This window comes from Ceratotherium simum, chromosome 2 (genome assembly GCF_057802395.1).
Source record: "Ceratotherium simum simum isolate JZ-2026a chromosome 2, ASM5780239v1, whole genome shotgun sequence".
Lineage (NCBI taxonomy): Eukaryota > Metazoa > Chordata > Mammalia > Perissodactyla > Rhinocerotidae > Ceratotherium > Ceratotherium simum.
Window position 1 is genome coordinate 47,110,917 of NC_141901.1, and position 14,581 is coordinate 47,125,497.

At 41.0% G+C, this 14,581-nt stretch overlaps 1 protein-coding gene across 2 annotated transcripts in view; it reads left to right on the forward strand.

Moving 5' to 3' along the window:
• RNF115 (ring finger protein 115) overlaps positions 1 to 10,491 on the forward strand; it is a 69,042-nt gene extending 58,551 nt beyond the window's left edge. For both annotated transcript variants that reach the window (XM_004420571.3, XM_014779940.2), the window contains exons 5-9: positions 3,935 to 4,006; positions 5,196 to 5,268; positions 6,228 to 6,321; positions 8,410 to 8,525; positions 9,205 to 10,491. In XM_004420571.3, the coding sequence (XP_004420628.1) occupies positions 3,935 to 4,006; positions 5,196 to 5,268; positions 6,228 to 6,321; positions 8,410 to 8,525; positions 9,205 to 9,336 (487 nt within the window). In that variant the 3' untranslated portion in view covers positions 9,337 to 10,491. The remainder of the gene's footprint in view (positions 1 to 3,934; positions 4,007 to 5,195; positions 5,269 to 6,227; positions 6,322 to 8,409; positions 8,526 to 9,204) is intronic.
• The last annotated feature ends 4,090 nt before the right edge of the window (positions 10,492 to 14,581 follow it).

Here is a 14,581-nt window from a genome sequence, read left to right on the forward strand (position 1 = left end):
AGGAGTATTAAAGAATTTGTAAACTTTTTTTTTTGGTGAGGAAGATTGGCCCTGAGCTAACAACTGTTGCCAATCTTCCTCTTTTTGCTTGAGGAAGAGTGTTCCTGAGCTAACATCTGTGCTAGTCTTCCTCTCTTTTGTATGTGGGACGCTACCACAGCATGGCTTGACGAGCAGTGTGTAGGTCCGCACGTGAGATCCGAACCTGCAAATCCCAGGCGGCTGAAGCAGAGTATGCAAACTTAACCACTACACCACTGGGCTGGCCCCTATAAACATATTTTAAAACTACCACGATTCACCCTCTGGCCACAAATTTCTTACATTCCTCCCTTGTGCACAATATACTCACCTCCTTGGCGAGACCCACCAATAGACTTGTCCCTTTACAGCATCAGCTTGAAATCCAGGTTGTTGTCATTTAATTAGGTGTAAGTGTGGATGAGGCTCCTTGGGTATAGTTCCTCAAGTACAATTCCTTTTGTTGTGAAGACCTGTAAACTAGAGATAAATTTTCTGCCCCTCACCCATTTAACATACAGTGATGGGAAAGGCATATAATAAATAGGTATAGAGATTCCTCTTCAAAAAGGGAGAAAATGGGAGGCACAAAGAAGTAACTGATTCACAGCAGTTCTGATGTTTGTCTGGAGAAATGTTGGAGGTTCCTTGATTAGGACTTAGTTCTATTTCTGCCCAGGACTGCTTGTCTGTGGCTCTTGTTTCTTCCCTCTAGGCTCTTGATTCTACCCTATGAGTCATCCTTTTTTTTCCGTGAAAAGTAGTCCAGATTTGCAGCTGCATAGTTTTCTTAGCCTGCTTCTTGGCAGTAGAATTTTGAGGGCCCAAAAGGCCCCTTCTCATTTTGTAACATCTCTGTACCTTTCAGTTTAAGCTGGCTGTGTTTCCTTTTAAAACTTTGAGTCTCCTGTGAATCTTATTGAGATTCATGCAGTTAGCAAAAGCCACATCCACAAATTTCTTCTAGATAATCTATTTTCTGCTTGGGGCTTCGGCTGGGATTGCTGAGGGACAATAGTTGTAGTGGGTAGAATTGTATCCCAAAAAAAGATATGTTCAAGTCCTAACCCCTGGTACCTGTGAATGTGACCTTATTTGGAAATAAGGTCTTTATAGATGTAATCAAGTTAAGATGAGATCATATTAGGTTAGAGTGGGCCCTGATCAAATGGCTAGTTTTCTTATAAGAAGAGAGAAATTTGGACACAGAAGACATAGGAAGAAAGGCATATGAAGCCTGAGGCAGAGACTGGAGTAATATGTCTACAAGCTAAGGAACAGCAAGGATTGCTGGCAACCACCAGAAGCTAGGAGAGAGGCATGGAACAGATTCTCCCTCAGAGTCTCCAGAAGGAACTAACCGTAACAACCTCTTAATTTCAGACTTCTGGCCTCCAAAACTGAGAAAATAAATTCCTGTTGTTTTAAGCTACCTAGTTTGTGGGAATTTGTAATGGCAGCCCTAGTAAACTAATACAATTAGTTTAAGCTTCTTAGAAGCCCAATTGTTTGACTGAATAGTTCTCTAGGCACCACTAGATCTTTCTGAGGTCTTAACAAAGAATTTTTATAGCCACACTCTTGGCTTCATCTTTAACCATTTTCTTTTGGCAATGCCCTGGATTTGATCTTTGCTTAGAAACCATTTCTTAATTTTAGTATCATTTAGAGAGGCTGGGAATTTTCAGAATTATCTAGTCTTAACTCCTTTTTGTTTAACTGTCTTTCCTTTAACTTATTCCCCTCCTCTTGCATTTTAACATAAGCAGCAAGAAGAAGCCAAGAGCTATCTTCAGCACTGCTGTCTGGAAATCTTTTTTTTTAGTATAAAGATTTTTTTTTTCCTTCCCAAGGGAAAGATTCGCCCTGAGCTAACATCTGTTGCCAATCTTCCTCTTTTCTTTTCCTCGCCAAAGCCCCAGTGCATGGTTGTATATCCTAGTTGTAAGTCCTTCTAGTTCTTCTATGTGAGCCACCGCCACAACATGGCAACTGACAGATGGGTGGTGTGGTTCTGCAGCCACAACTTCTGCTTTCCACATTATGGCAGGCAACAACTTTTGCCACTATGTAACAAGGATCCCTTTCCCTCCAGTTTCTGATAAGACTTGTCTCACTTTCACTTAAGCTCTCACACATAACTTCCTCAAAGGCCATCATGCCTCTACGTTTCTTCAAGGCTCTTCAAACATTCACTGACAGCTTTCTCAAAGTCCTCCCAGCCTCTGCCCTCTGTTGGCTTCCAAAGCTACTTCCACATTTTAGGTTTGTTATGGCAGCACCTACTTGCAGGTATCAAAATCTGTATTAGTTATCTATTGTTGTATAATAAATTACTCCAGGGCTTAGTGGCTTAAAACAACAAACATTTATTACTTCATAGGTTTAGTGGGTCAGGAATTCAGGAGCAGTTTAGCTCAGTGGTTCTGGCCCAGGGTCTCATGAGTTTACAGTCAAGACATTGGCCATTGCTGCAGTCATCTAAAGGATCAACTGGGGCTTACTCATATTCTGGCAAGTTTGTTCTGGCTGTTGGCAGGAGGCCTCAGTTCCTTATCACGTGTGACTTACCACAGGACTCTTGACATGGCACTCTTCCAGAGAAAGTGATCAAGAGAGGGTGCAAGGAGGAAGCCACAGTGCCTTTTATGACCTAGTCTTGGAAGCTACAGATTATCTTGCCATTTCTCTTGTTAAGAACTAAGTCACTGGGGCTGGCCCCGTGACTGAGTGGTTATTAAAGTTCTGCGCGCTCCACTTCAGTGGCCTGGGCTTGCAGTTTCAGATCCCAGGCACGGACCTACTCCACTTGTTAGCCATACTGTGGAGACATGCCACATACAAAATGGAGGAAGACTGGCGCAGATGTTAGCTCAGGGCTAATCTTCCTCAACCAAAAAAAAGAGGAGGATTGGCAGTGGATGTTAGTTCAGGGTGAATCTTTGTCAGCGAAAAAAGAAAAAAAAAGAAGCAGAAGTAAGTCACTAAGTCCAGCCTACACTCGAGGGAGTAGTATAAAATAATTTCTGGACATATTTTAAAATAAACACATAGTGGTGTTAGCTGTTGAACTTTAGGAATAGGGAGAGTCTGATATTGGCTACTGCCGTTGTTATATTGATTGGCCTCGTAAGTAAAAAGGGAACCAGGGAGTTAAAAGTATATATCATGTCAATTATATCTCAGTAAAGCTGGGGGAAAAAAGAAGAGAAAGCGCATATCATTCAGAAAACAGGAGATCTAGGGGAAAAATTCCTTCAATGTTTTTCTTTTGCTGAGACATTACCCCATTGTCTCTTTGGGTAACAAAGACCAACTCATTAGGATAAAGGACTGAGTAGATGTGTCATCTTCAGTGTTCAGAATGACAGGTGTCAAGCATGTGTGTTTGTATGTGTTTGTGTTATAGGCATTTGAAACACATTTTGAGAGCTAATACAGCATGTTGATATGTGTTTGTAAAATGGAATTATTCTCAAGAGAAAAAGGACCCTTTAAATAGTGTTTTATATAGAAACCAAATGTGTAAAACACATAAGAATGGAACTACCCTTGTTACAGAGAGGTGGGCCCAGAATCCCACTGGCATAGCATCCCTTACAGCCTCTCTTCATATTACTGCCAGGGATCCAAAGAACACAGTTTGAAAACTACACCGTACAATCAGATCCCTTTCCAGCATAATTGACAAAATCTGTTAATCCATGAGAGAGCAGAGCTCAGGAGGATAGCTGTAATAGCAAAATAGCACTGTACCAGGTAAGCAGGCTGATTTCTGGTGCTATTTATTGTATAATAGTCAGTGAAAAGCCATTGTGGTTTGGGGGAAGGAGCTGGTAATTGGTCAGACGTGGATGTCTGTAAAGTACTTTCATTAGTCTGTTGTCTTATCTAATATTTTCTCCTCCAACAGGATAATACAACAGATCTTTGCAGGATTCTTTGCAAATTCGGCAATTCCTGGATCCCCACACCCTTTTACCTGGTAAGTAACTAATTGCCTTCTGTCTTACTCTGCTGGAGTATCATTTTAGGTACTATAGTTTCTGTGCCATAGCAAGGAAAAGAAAGAGCTGCATACGTGAGTATATAGATGTGATTGGCAGGCTATTACACTGCTATTATTTGCTGAGCACAAACTTAATCAGAACTTATTTTTTATTGTTCAGGCTCACGAGGGCCGTCTTGGTCCCCAGGATGTATGGGCACTGGGTGTGTCTGATTTCATTCATATTCTGGTCTGAGGGTTGTGTTGAGATGGGAAATGAGATGGTCTCTGCCAGGCTTGGTATCTGATTTGTGGGTTTCTCCTCTAGATCATATGGGAAGATTTCCTTCCTTAAGAATTTCTGAAATTGCAAGCATACTTAACTTTCTTTTTTAAAAGTAAGAATTGTTTGTCAGAAGAAACAAAAGGCTATAATTCATATCAGAGTGACACTTACATACGATAGAGGGTTAAAAATGGAATCTCCTCTTGTCTGGACAATTATTTGCCACTTCTGACTCTGCCCCAGAAGGCCTCTTTGCTCAGAGGGACCTCAGTCCTTCCACACCATTATCCTGTTTTCCAGTCTCTAGTTTCTTTAAACATATTCCAGCCAAAGAGTCTGGACATCCTTCATCCAGGGTAGTGCCCCAGCTGCTCCAAAAAGAGGTGCTGCCAAGTCGTTTTTGTAATTGCTCTAAGTTGTGATTCGGAGAGACTGCTATGGCTGCTTCTCTACTTGAAAGCTCCTCATTGTCCAGGTCTACAGGCAGCCTCTTAGAATGAGGGAAGTCTGCTGTAGATTTTAGCTAGTCACGAAGCGAAAACTCTCCCTAAAAAGCAGCTTCATCTATGTTTAATGTAAGTGGGCACAGAGAAGACAAACTTTTCTTAACCACCAGGCAATGAGTCACTCTTTTTGCTTTGGTACGTCATGTGGTATTTTAGGTAGCTTCATATTTTATGTTCCATTCAGTTAAGTAAAAATTCCTAGAGTATGAGAGACTACCTCTGGCTAATCTGTTTGACCTTGAAAATATTGAGAAAATTCTTTGCCACTTGATTCTAGAGTACTAATGACTTTCCAGCTCTGAGAGAGAACAGGATTCCTCTGCCAATTTTTTCTGTGGTGTAAGGCAGAGCCTGGTCATTCCATCTAATGCTGTCTATCTCATCTCATGTATAGGAGCGGGATGCTGCACTCCAACCCTGGGGACTATGCCTGGGGTCAGACAGGGCTTGATGCCATTGTAACCCAGGTGAGGAGCTGCCTTTTGAGGGTGTCTGTTCAGTGTGTCTCATGGTTCCACAGGCTTTCTGCTTTCCTTCTGCTACTTTCTGAAATGGAAGTCACTATGCTTTCCCTTATATTTTGAGCTTTTAGATTTCCTTTTTACTAAAGGGATAAATGGTTTACAGGTTTAGCTCAGCATCTGTGTACCTTCTAGGTCCTACAGGCTTTCTAAAAGATGGCTTTATGTCCATAGGAAGAAAAGACTTCTCCTCTAACAGAGAGTATTTTGTATTTTTAGCCTTTTGTTCAGTCCTGTGAGGATCCTATTAACAAGTACTTCACAAAAAAGGAGGGTATACTCACATGTTGAAGCAGGAGTTTCTGCTAGATGGAGCAAAGTAGGGGAAGGAAGCAGAGAAAACGGTATTCCCGTGCCATGTATAATTGCTTCCATTTGTCTATGTTTATTTTAATTTAATTGGTTTCTCATTTCCCTGTGGATTGCTGAGAATAGAAAGCATGTCGTTTATATCCAAGTCTTCTTGTAGGCAGTAATTTACCTATTTCTTGTCTTACCTTATGCTATTTTCCATACTCCCACCCTTTTCCAAAATTTTTCACCAAAAATGCAGTTTTTGGACCAGTTAACTATTACTTTTTATTAAGATGTAGTTTTATTCATGGCATTGCACCCCTTTTGCTGCCTCTGAAGTTGCTTTATGCCCAGAGGTAGGGCTTGCAATGATGAGTCTGTCTGTAGGTTTATACTAATGTCACTCTGAAATTGTAAAGCAATTGTAAGTGTTCTGGCAGCAGGAAAGGGGAAACCCAAGCCTCTCAGAGCCTTGCAGAAGAAAGAGCAACTAACATTTCTAATACCTGCACTGTTTTTCTCAGCTGGAGCAGCTCCCTCCCTAGGGGTAGATAGTGAGATGTCTGCTGCTGCTGCTGCTGCTTCTTCTTTTTCTTTTTCTTTTTTTGTAGCTTTTAGGACAACTGGAAAACACAGGGCCTCCCCCAGCTGACAAGGAAAAGATCACATCTCTTCCAACAGTGACAGTAACTCAGGAACAAGTTGGTAGGTTCATTTTTACACTTACTTTATCACCTTCTGATCTCTGTTCAAAATCCCAGCACCTTTCTATACTGAGGATCTTCAAGTGAAGCTATGGCACTCCTAACATTCCTCCCCCGGTGCCCGATATGGAAGGTACCTACCCCTTCATTAGGTTAGTCAACAGGTATTTCCTGAGCAATTACCATGTTCCTTTTCTAGATGCCATGCAGGAAATAAAGAGGTACAAATATATGTAAGACTTGATTTCTTGAAGAACTTACTAAGGGAAGCAAAACTCACCAAATAATTAAACAACAGTATAGAAAATAGTGTTGAGCAGATGCTACTGTCTTGGGAGAAGGAGGAAGAGAAAAAAATGGGAGGCTGGGAATTTGTTTCGCATCTTCTCTGTGTCAGATGCAGTTAGGTACATTAGACATAGATATTTTATTTATAAGCACTGAAGGAATTTAGTGATAAAAGACATTATTTTGGACTGGGACTTCTTTCCCCACAAATTCTGTTTAAGGAAAAGTATGAACCAATGTAAGAATGTTAGCATGGACATGATGTCTGAATCAGGTGTAAAGAGAGTGACCTTACTAGACCTGAAATAGAATCTGGTTTGGGGAGTAGTGGGAAGTATAATTGGATAGGAAGGCAGGGGCATTGTTACAGAGGACCTTGAAATGGGCAGAGTAGTTAGGACTGGATATTTTAGGTACTGGGTAAGTTTTGTAGGTCCCAAAATGGAGAAATGAGGGAATTTAAGTGATCTTTAGGGAAGATCAGTTTGGAGGTAGTGTGTAAAATAGATTGGAAGGGGGAGAAAGCAGAAACGGATTTAGAGGGCTGTTGCAGCATCCAGGTGGGGTTCAGGTGATGGTGGCAATGCTAACAGAAGGGAAAGGGTAGACTCAGAAGATCATTTTGAAGAAAGGCTTTCATCGCTGATTGCATAATGCTACGAAGGAGGGGAGAGGGTCAAAGATGACTCTAAGATTTTGCAACTTTGTAACTATAGTGGTGGTGCTGCCATCATCAGGGGTGGGGTAATTGTGAGTGGGTCCTGGTTTGGATAGGGAGGTGATGTGATGTTTTGAATTTTGAATTTGTTGATTTTGAGTTGCCAGCTGAGAATCCAAGTGGAGATGAGCTGGGGATTGCTTTGAAGCTGGTATTAGGGCAAATTAGCTGGTAGCAAAGTATAGGATACATTTGGAGGATTGAAGGCCTAGAGTCAGGGATACCACCTGAGAGGCTGTTGCAGTAGACTAGGCATAAGAAGTAAAAACTAGAATTAGGACAAATGTGGTGGGAGTGGATAGGAACGAGTGAATTTGTTAACTGGTAGTCCTACTCCAAATGCCTTCAGTGCCGTGGGGCATGTAGCATAACCCCGGCCACTGGAGAGATAGACTAGCTGGTATGATTAGCCAGACTTGGGAAACTCAGAATTTGCTGCCTGGTACTCTCAGTTTACTTGGTAGCCATTTCCTTTCAGAGGACAGGGCTTCCTGTCTCTGAACTTGGAGCCCGAGCTACCCTTGGGCTTTGCAATTCTTCACCATCACCTCCTGGTACAGCTTTTAATTAACAACTTGTACAGAGGGCTTTAGGGCAACCTTGCTGAAAGAAGATGTGTGATGTGGAAAATAGTAGGGTAAAAGTGGCTTGAGACACTGAATGGGACTGCTAAGATTGCTGAGATGAGTCCCTTGTTGTGGTGCACAGATTGCCAGTGTTTCCTAGGTGGAAACTGCCAGAAGGCTATCACACATTTGAGAAGATGTTTTTGCTATTTTACTTAATGATAATCTAAGCCCCAGTTACTTCTTCCAACTCTTTACATTGAAAAGTAGGCCTTATATAGTTCTTGTCTAGACCTTATTGGAATAGGCCCCTTCATCAGTCCTCCTTTTCATATCCCCATCTACTACCACCTCTACCCCCATTCAGAAATCAATTTCATGCTTCCTGTCTGCCTCCCCTAGGATGTGCTCTGTGTCTTTTCTTTATGCATCTGTCCTTTGGTTATTAGAGACATTGGCAAGTTTTTCTTCCTTCTTTTCGTTTGTTTACTTTAAAAGGCATTTCTTGCTCCAACAGATATGGGTTTAGAGTGTCCAGTATGCAAAGAAGATTACACAGTTGAAGAGGAAGTGCGGCAGTTACCCTGCAACCACTTCTTCCACAGCAGTTGTATTGTGCCGTGGTTAGAGCTGGTGAGTACAGACAGCTGTCATCTGTGATGGGGCATCTGTGTCAGTCACGTCTTCGTGGGGGGATGGTTCAGAGTAAGGGTGTAGTGAACAGTTAATGGAGAGCCAAGCAGATCAGATTTTAGTCCCTGGATAACTCCTAGTAGCACCATTACTGTTTTTTAGATGACTGTCTATTTGGAACTTCTCTGACCAGGAGTTAACAAACTACACTGTGGCCTATCACCTGTTTTTGTAAATGAAGTTTTATTGGAACACAAGTATGCTCATTTGTTTACAAATTGTCTATGGCTACTTTTGTGCTACATTAGCAGAATTGAGTAGTTGCGACATAGGCGGTCTGGTCTGCAAAGCCTAAAATATTTACTAGCTGTCCCTTTACAGAAAAAGTTTGCTGACTCCTGCTCTAGACCATCTCAGGTCACTGATTCTGGTTGGTTCTCTTTGGTGGTATGTGTTTGCTATTGTTAAGTTGCTGGCCGAGAACTCTCTCTGTCAGTTCTCTTTAAAGTTCTATTTAGGAGATATCCTGGTGTTACACCTTGGAGCCCAGTGTGCCCTGTGTAAGAATGCACGCCCTTTTTGTTTTTCTACCTGCCAACTCTCAGGTTTTCTTAAGTATTTAGTACCTCCAGCTTCTCAGGTCAGGCTGTTTACATGGACTGATATCTTTCTGTTTCAGCATGACACGTGTCCTGTATGTAGGAAGAGCTTAAATGGTGAGGACTCTACTCGGCAAACCCAGAGCTCTGAGGCCTCTGCAAGCAACAGATTTAGCAGTGACAGCCAGCTACATGACCGATGGACTTTCTGAAGCTAAGGACTGCATCTGAGCCAGGGCTGTGGTAGTCTTTTTACCACAGCTGTAAATTGTATCAAAACAAAAGCTAGTAGGTGGATTTAGGAATCGCATAAGAAATCCCAACCCGTAATATTAATGCAATGAGTGTTTTTCTTCTCTAAATTTAAAGTTAGTATCTACAGATGGAATTGTATCTACAACAAAATGCCTCTTATTCCTGAATTCAGAGTGATAACTTTAAAAGTATGACACTTAATTATGTGGGTTTCCCCCCACCAGAATAGAATCAGTTGCTTAAAGTCTAGCTAGGGCCCTGCTATCTGTCATGTTACCTTGTAATTCATGTTTCCACCTCCTTCTCCAACCTCGACCCTACCATTAGTGTATTTTACAGTAAATACAGTGGAACCAGAGCCCTAAAGTCCTGCTGATATAAAGTCCTTCTGTTTTAATTGTACAAAAGCATCTACTCTTGGCCACATTAGCCATGAAGTAAGGTCAGATTAATTCAGAAATCTGAGAGTAATGATTTTGTTTTGTCTTGAATCCTCAGAGAGCAAATCAAAGAAAAATTACAGTTGGAAGGAGAAAGAGGCTTATTATTGTAGTATTTGTTTTTTTTATTTTAATTTTTAAAGACTACTTTACAAGATGCAGTTTCCACAGTAACCAGCATGACATGTCTTAGGAGTTTTATGTTAGTAGGAATCCAATTCTGGTTCCTTTTTGGGCATGAGTTGGGCAGCATACAGGCACAGAAGGACAGATGTGTGAAATCTTTGGTTCTGAGGGTTTTTGATGATCCCCAACTCATTGTTTACTATCTTTTGTCCTGGGGACCTTATAATAAAGTCCTTCACAGAAATAGAATTACTTCATTACTGTTTCTACAGCCAATTCACTGTTTTAAGTAATTCATTAGTCTTCAGGAATTGAGATTTTACATTGTCTTATTTTAATTTTTTAAGTCCTTTTATCATCTCTGAAACCTTTCTGTTCTGCTTAGTTCTGAGTATATTTGAAGTCAAACTGATTATTTTGATCATGCCCAAAACACATTGGCCTAGCAGAGGTAGGCCTTATTTTTTCTGCTTAACAGTGTCCCATGCACATGCTCTTTGGAGCATATACGTGTTTAAAGTTGAATAAATGAAGATCAAAAATGTCGTTGGAACTTCAGAGTCTCAAAAGGAAATGATGGGGACATGTAACCACTGTTGGTGCACTCAGAAGGGTGACAGAGAGACACCATTTGTGTGGTCACATCAGCCTTTCATAGTTTGGAATGATTAGAACAAGAAAGCTACTCTTTGGTGAGCCTCTTTCTTGGCTAGGAGTCTTTCCTAAGTTTTTGTTGACTATTGTACACTGATTTTGGGGGTGAGGGAAGAGGGTTAGAAGTATCTTTGTACTTCGGTAGTGGATAAAGGAGTAGGAGAGGGAAGAGAGAAAGTGGGAAAGTGGGAGAGTGGCTTGCTGAATTAATAGCCTAACTCTAAAAGTTGTGACCATAAGGTGTGATTCACATTGGGCCCAGAGGGAGTTAAAGATGTTTTCTTGTATGCCTCTCATGTTATACCTCTATAGAGATTGTTTCTTTGGAGAATGTGAGCTATTTACTATGGCTATTGAAATGTACCCCAAAAATACACGTTGGTTTTAAATGGGGGGTGAAAAGGCTGAGTGGTGGGTGAGAGGTATATTATGAATATTTGATGGCCACTAGTTAGATGGAGAAAGGCTATGCTGAAGTTGGAGCACAGTGCAGTTTTCAAGTAGAACAATATCAGCGGTCTCAGAAAAATTATGAACAGCCTGGAAATTTTTGTCTGTCTGTTAGTGTCTGGAGATGCCAGGACAGGCACTTGTATCTTTGCTTACAACTGGAGAACTAGAAAGGATCTAGTAGCTTGCCTCACAAAAGGATGGGAAACAAAGTATCCCAAAGGATAGGGATTTACCTTTTCGATACACAGAGCAGCAAATAGCATCAGTCTAAGTTATCCAAAATTTTCTTCACTTTTTTTGCTCTGATAGAGGATATGAGGCTCATTTCTGTTTCCCAGACCCCTCCCACTTAATGAATCTCTGGTATTTCATCCTAGAATAGGAGGCATGTCAGACTTCCAGGTTAATTGAGGTTAAGGAGTGTACTTGTCAGGGTTCTCTAGAGAAACAGAAACAATGGGGGGGGGTGTGTGTGCACATACATATAAAGAGATTTACTATAACGAATTGGCTTATGTCATTATGGGGGCTAAGAATTCCCAGGACCTGCAGTCAGCCAGCCAGGAGAGCCAGTGGTATAGTTCCAGTCCAATTCCAAAGGCCTGAGCACTGGGAGAGCCGATGGTGTAAATTCCAGTCCAAAAGCCAGAAGGCTCAAGACTCAAGAAGAGCTGATGTTTCAGTTCGAGTTCAAAGGTAGGAAAGGACTGATGTCCTAACTCATGCAGTCAGACAGGAGAAGTTCCCTTTTGCTAGTAGTAGTATCAGCTTTTTTGTTGTATTCAGACCTTCAACTGATTGGATGAGGCCCAGCCAGTTTAGAGAGGTCAGCTCAGTCTACCAATTCAGATTTTAATCTTATCCAAAAATAGCCTCACAGACAGACCCAGAATAATGTTTGACCAAATACCTGGGCATCCCATGGCCCAGTCAAGTTGACACATAAAACTAATCATCACAAGGAAGAAAAATAAGAAATGATGCACATAGCAGAGTGATTCTCATCCCACTTAAGTTTTGCCAGGTGAACAGTGTGTCTCTTAGAGAAATGTCTGCCTTGCTTGGAGACCTCAGTACTAGGGTTAAACAGTGGAACAAATGTATATGGGATGAGGACTTGTTTGCCTTGTGCATCATATCTTTTTTCCCCTTCAATCTAAATTAACCTGGAAGTCGGAGATGCCTATTATTCTAGGAAGAAACATTGCAGATTCATTGGTTTAACACCAGAACATGGCTGGGATTAAGAGTTTATTTCTAGGAATGCCTTTCTCTTAAATGTTTCAAACATAGTTTAGATATAGTACCCAAGGTGGAGGGCTACATAACCGGGACTTTTCAGGTATTCATTTGTTTACAGCTGGAAGGCTTACAGACTCAGGACTCTGGAGCCTTAATAGGAGTCAAGGGAGAGATAATTCAGCTTTCCCTGATTGTTGAAGACAAGAGAAATGATTTTATTGCAATTTCAGATCTTGAGCCCTTAGACTTGAGGCCTTTACATTCATATTACATGGCCTACCCTTTGTGTTCCATGCGGAGCTGAACAGATTATTTTCTTATTCATAAATGTCTTTTCTTCTTTATCTTCCTCTTGTCCATTATAATTTGAAATAAGAGGGAAGAAAACTATTTTGTTAGCACATAATTAGGAGAGACTTCCTAGAGATTGGTAGTAGAGAGATTATATAGGCCGACTCCTTGCTGGCCTCCAAGTGATTATTGCTTCTCGAGTAGTTTCCAGATGAATTAGTCTAATTCATCTTCCTGTGGGTTAGTTCTGGCTGGACAGAACTGGGCAGTTGGGTGGGAAGGGCAGAGTGGTGAACATTTAGCTGTTATCTCCAGCATCTTTAAAGTTTCTAAGCTAATGAGTTGGGAGCTGGGAGAAGGAATAATCCTGGCATTAAAAATTAATTTTCCCTCAAAGTTCCTATTGCCAGTTCTCTGAAGAGTTGAGAAACGTGGAGAATCCAGAATGATATTTTGTCCCTGTTACTGTAGCCCCTTGACTCTTTCCTTACAATAATGTTTTAATTTATAAGAAAAAGGAATTACTCCAGGTGGAGGATATGGAAATGGTTATAAATTAAATAGCTTCCTTAGTTTGTTATAAATTTTAGATGTCAACATTTGCTGCATAACATTTCAGCCAAGTGCTTGTTAAGTGTTTTCCTTGAGCAGCACTGGTCCAATAATTAGTTCTCAAGTTAGAAGGAAGATTTGGGGGGAAGAATTTGTTTTTTTCTCAAGCAAGTCTCACTTTGATTAAATAGTTATTAGGAGCAAAATTCCTTGTTTATGTTTTTGTACTGCACATTCATACATATGTATTTATGTGTATATATATATGTATATATTCACAGACACACACATATACACATTTCACACTAGAGGAAGAAAGGATGTGATGGGCACTGAAGTATAGCACAGGGCTGGATCCTCAATCTGATTCTGTCATTGTACTTACTTCAGACCCTTGTGTTTCCATAGTTCTCTGTTATGGGACACTCTTGGCTTGGGCAGACACCCTGTCACATGGCGTGTGGCAAGGAGATTCACTGGAGGTAAAAGCCTAGTCATTTCTGAGGGTTGAGAATAAGTGGCTTGGAGGAAAGGGTGTTTATCATCCATTGCTTCTGTATTATAGTTAGTTGAACTCAAATACAATTACCTATTTTAAATTTTCTTGATAAATTATTGATACAAAAATGACTTCTCTCTCGACCTTCTGCATGCTTCAGTTTCTTTCTCCCTGGTGTCCAAGTGCTATTTCCTCAAGGAATGTTAATTAAATATATCAGTCTTAACAAAAACTAATCAGGAGGGATCATAGTCTATGCCTGTTTTAAACAACAACAAAACAGCCTCTGGGGTTTTGGGAGGTGAAGGGCACCTCAGAGTAGGTTGTTAGAGCTGATCTAGGCAGGCAACTGATATCTGTGAAGGAACATGGATTTTAGGAGGAGAAAGAGCAGGGCTGGTGAATAGATAGTTGGATGTTAGGGGAAAACCCTCTCTGGCCTCTGTGGTAGAGAGGTGGGAAGATGAGAGTGCTGTTTACAAGAATAAACCAGTGGTGATTTGGGAGTTACAGGGGTCTAGCCGGAGAGAGTTTCCAAAATGAATCTCATATAAGTTCTGATGCAGGGAGTTGGGAGAAAGATCTGATGGGGTAAACATCATAAGTGGTTCTCCTGTGAGGGGAAGTTGTAGCTTACAGTAATGTCAGCGTCTCAGCACTCAGGCTGGGAACCACAGGGATGCTCCAAGGGTTTAAAATAGAATGTGTAGAATACAATGTGTACAAGTGGAGATATTTTCCAGGATAAAAATAGAGCCCTTGTCTGATCCAAAGGACATTATGAGGTTTTGATCTCTCACCTGCCAGACAAGTGGAATTACAGGTATTCAACTCTAAGATCTTAGACATATAAACTTATGTTTTGCCAAATTACAGTTTGATGGCATCCACAGAAGTGGAGTCTATATGTTGCCTTTCCTCTTTCGGCTAGTACACTTTTATCTG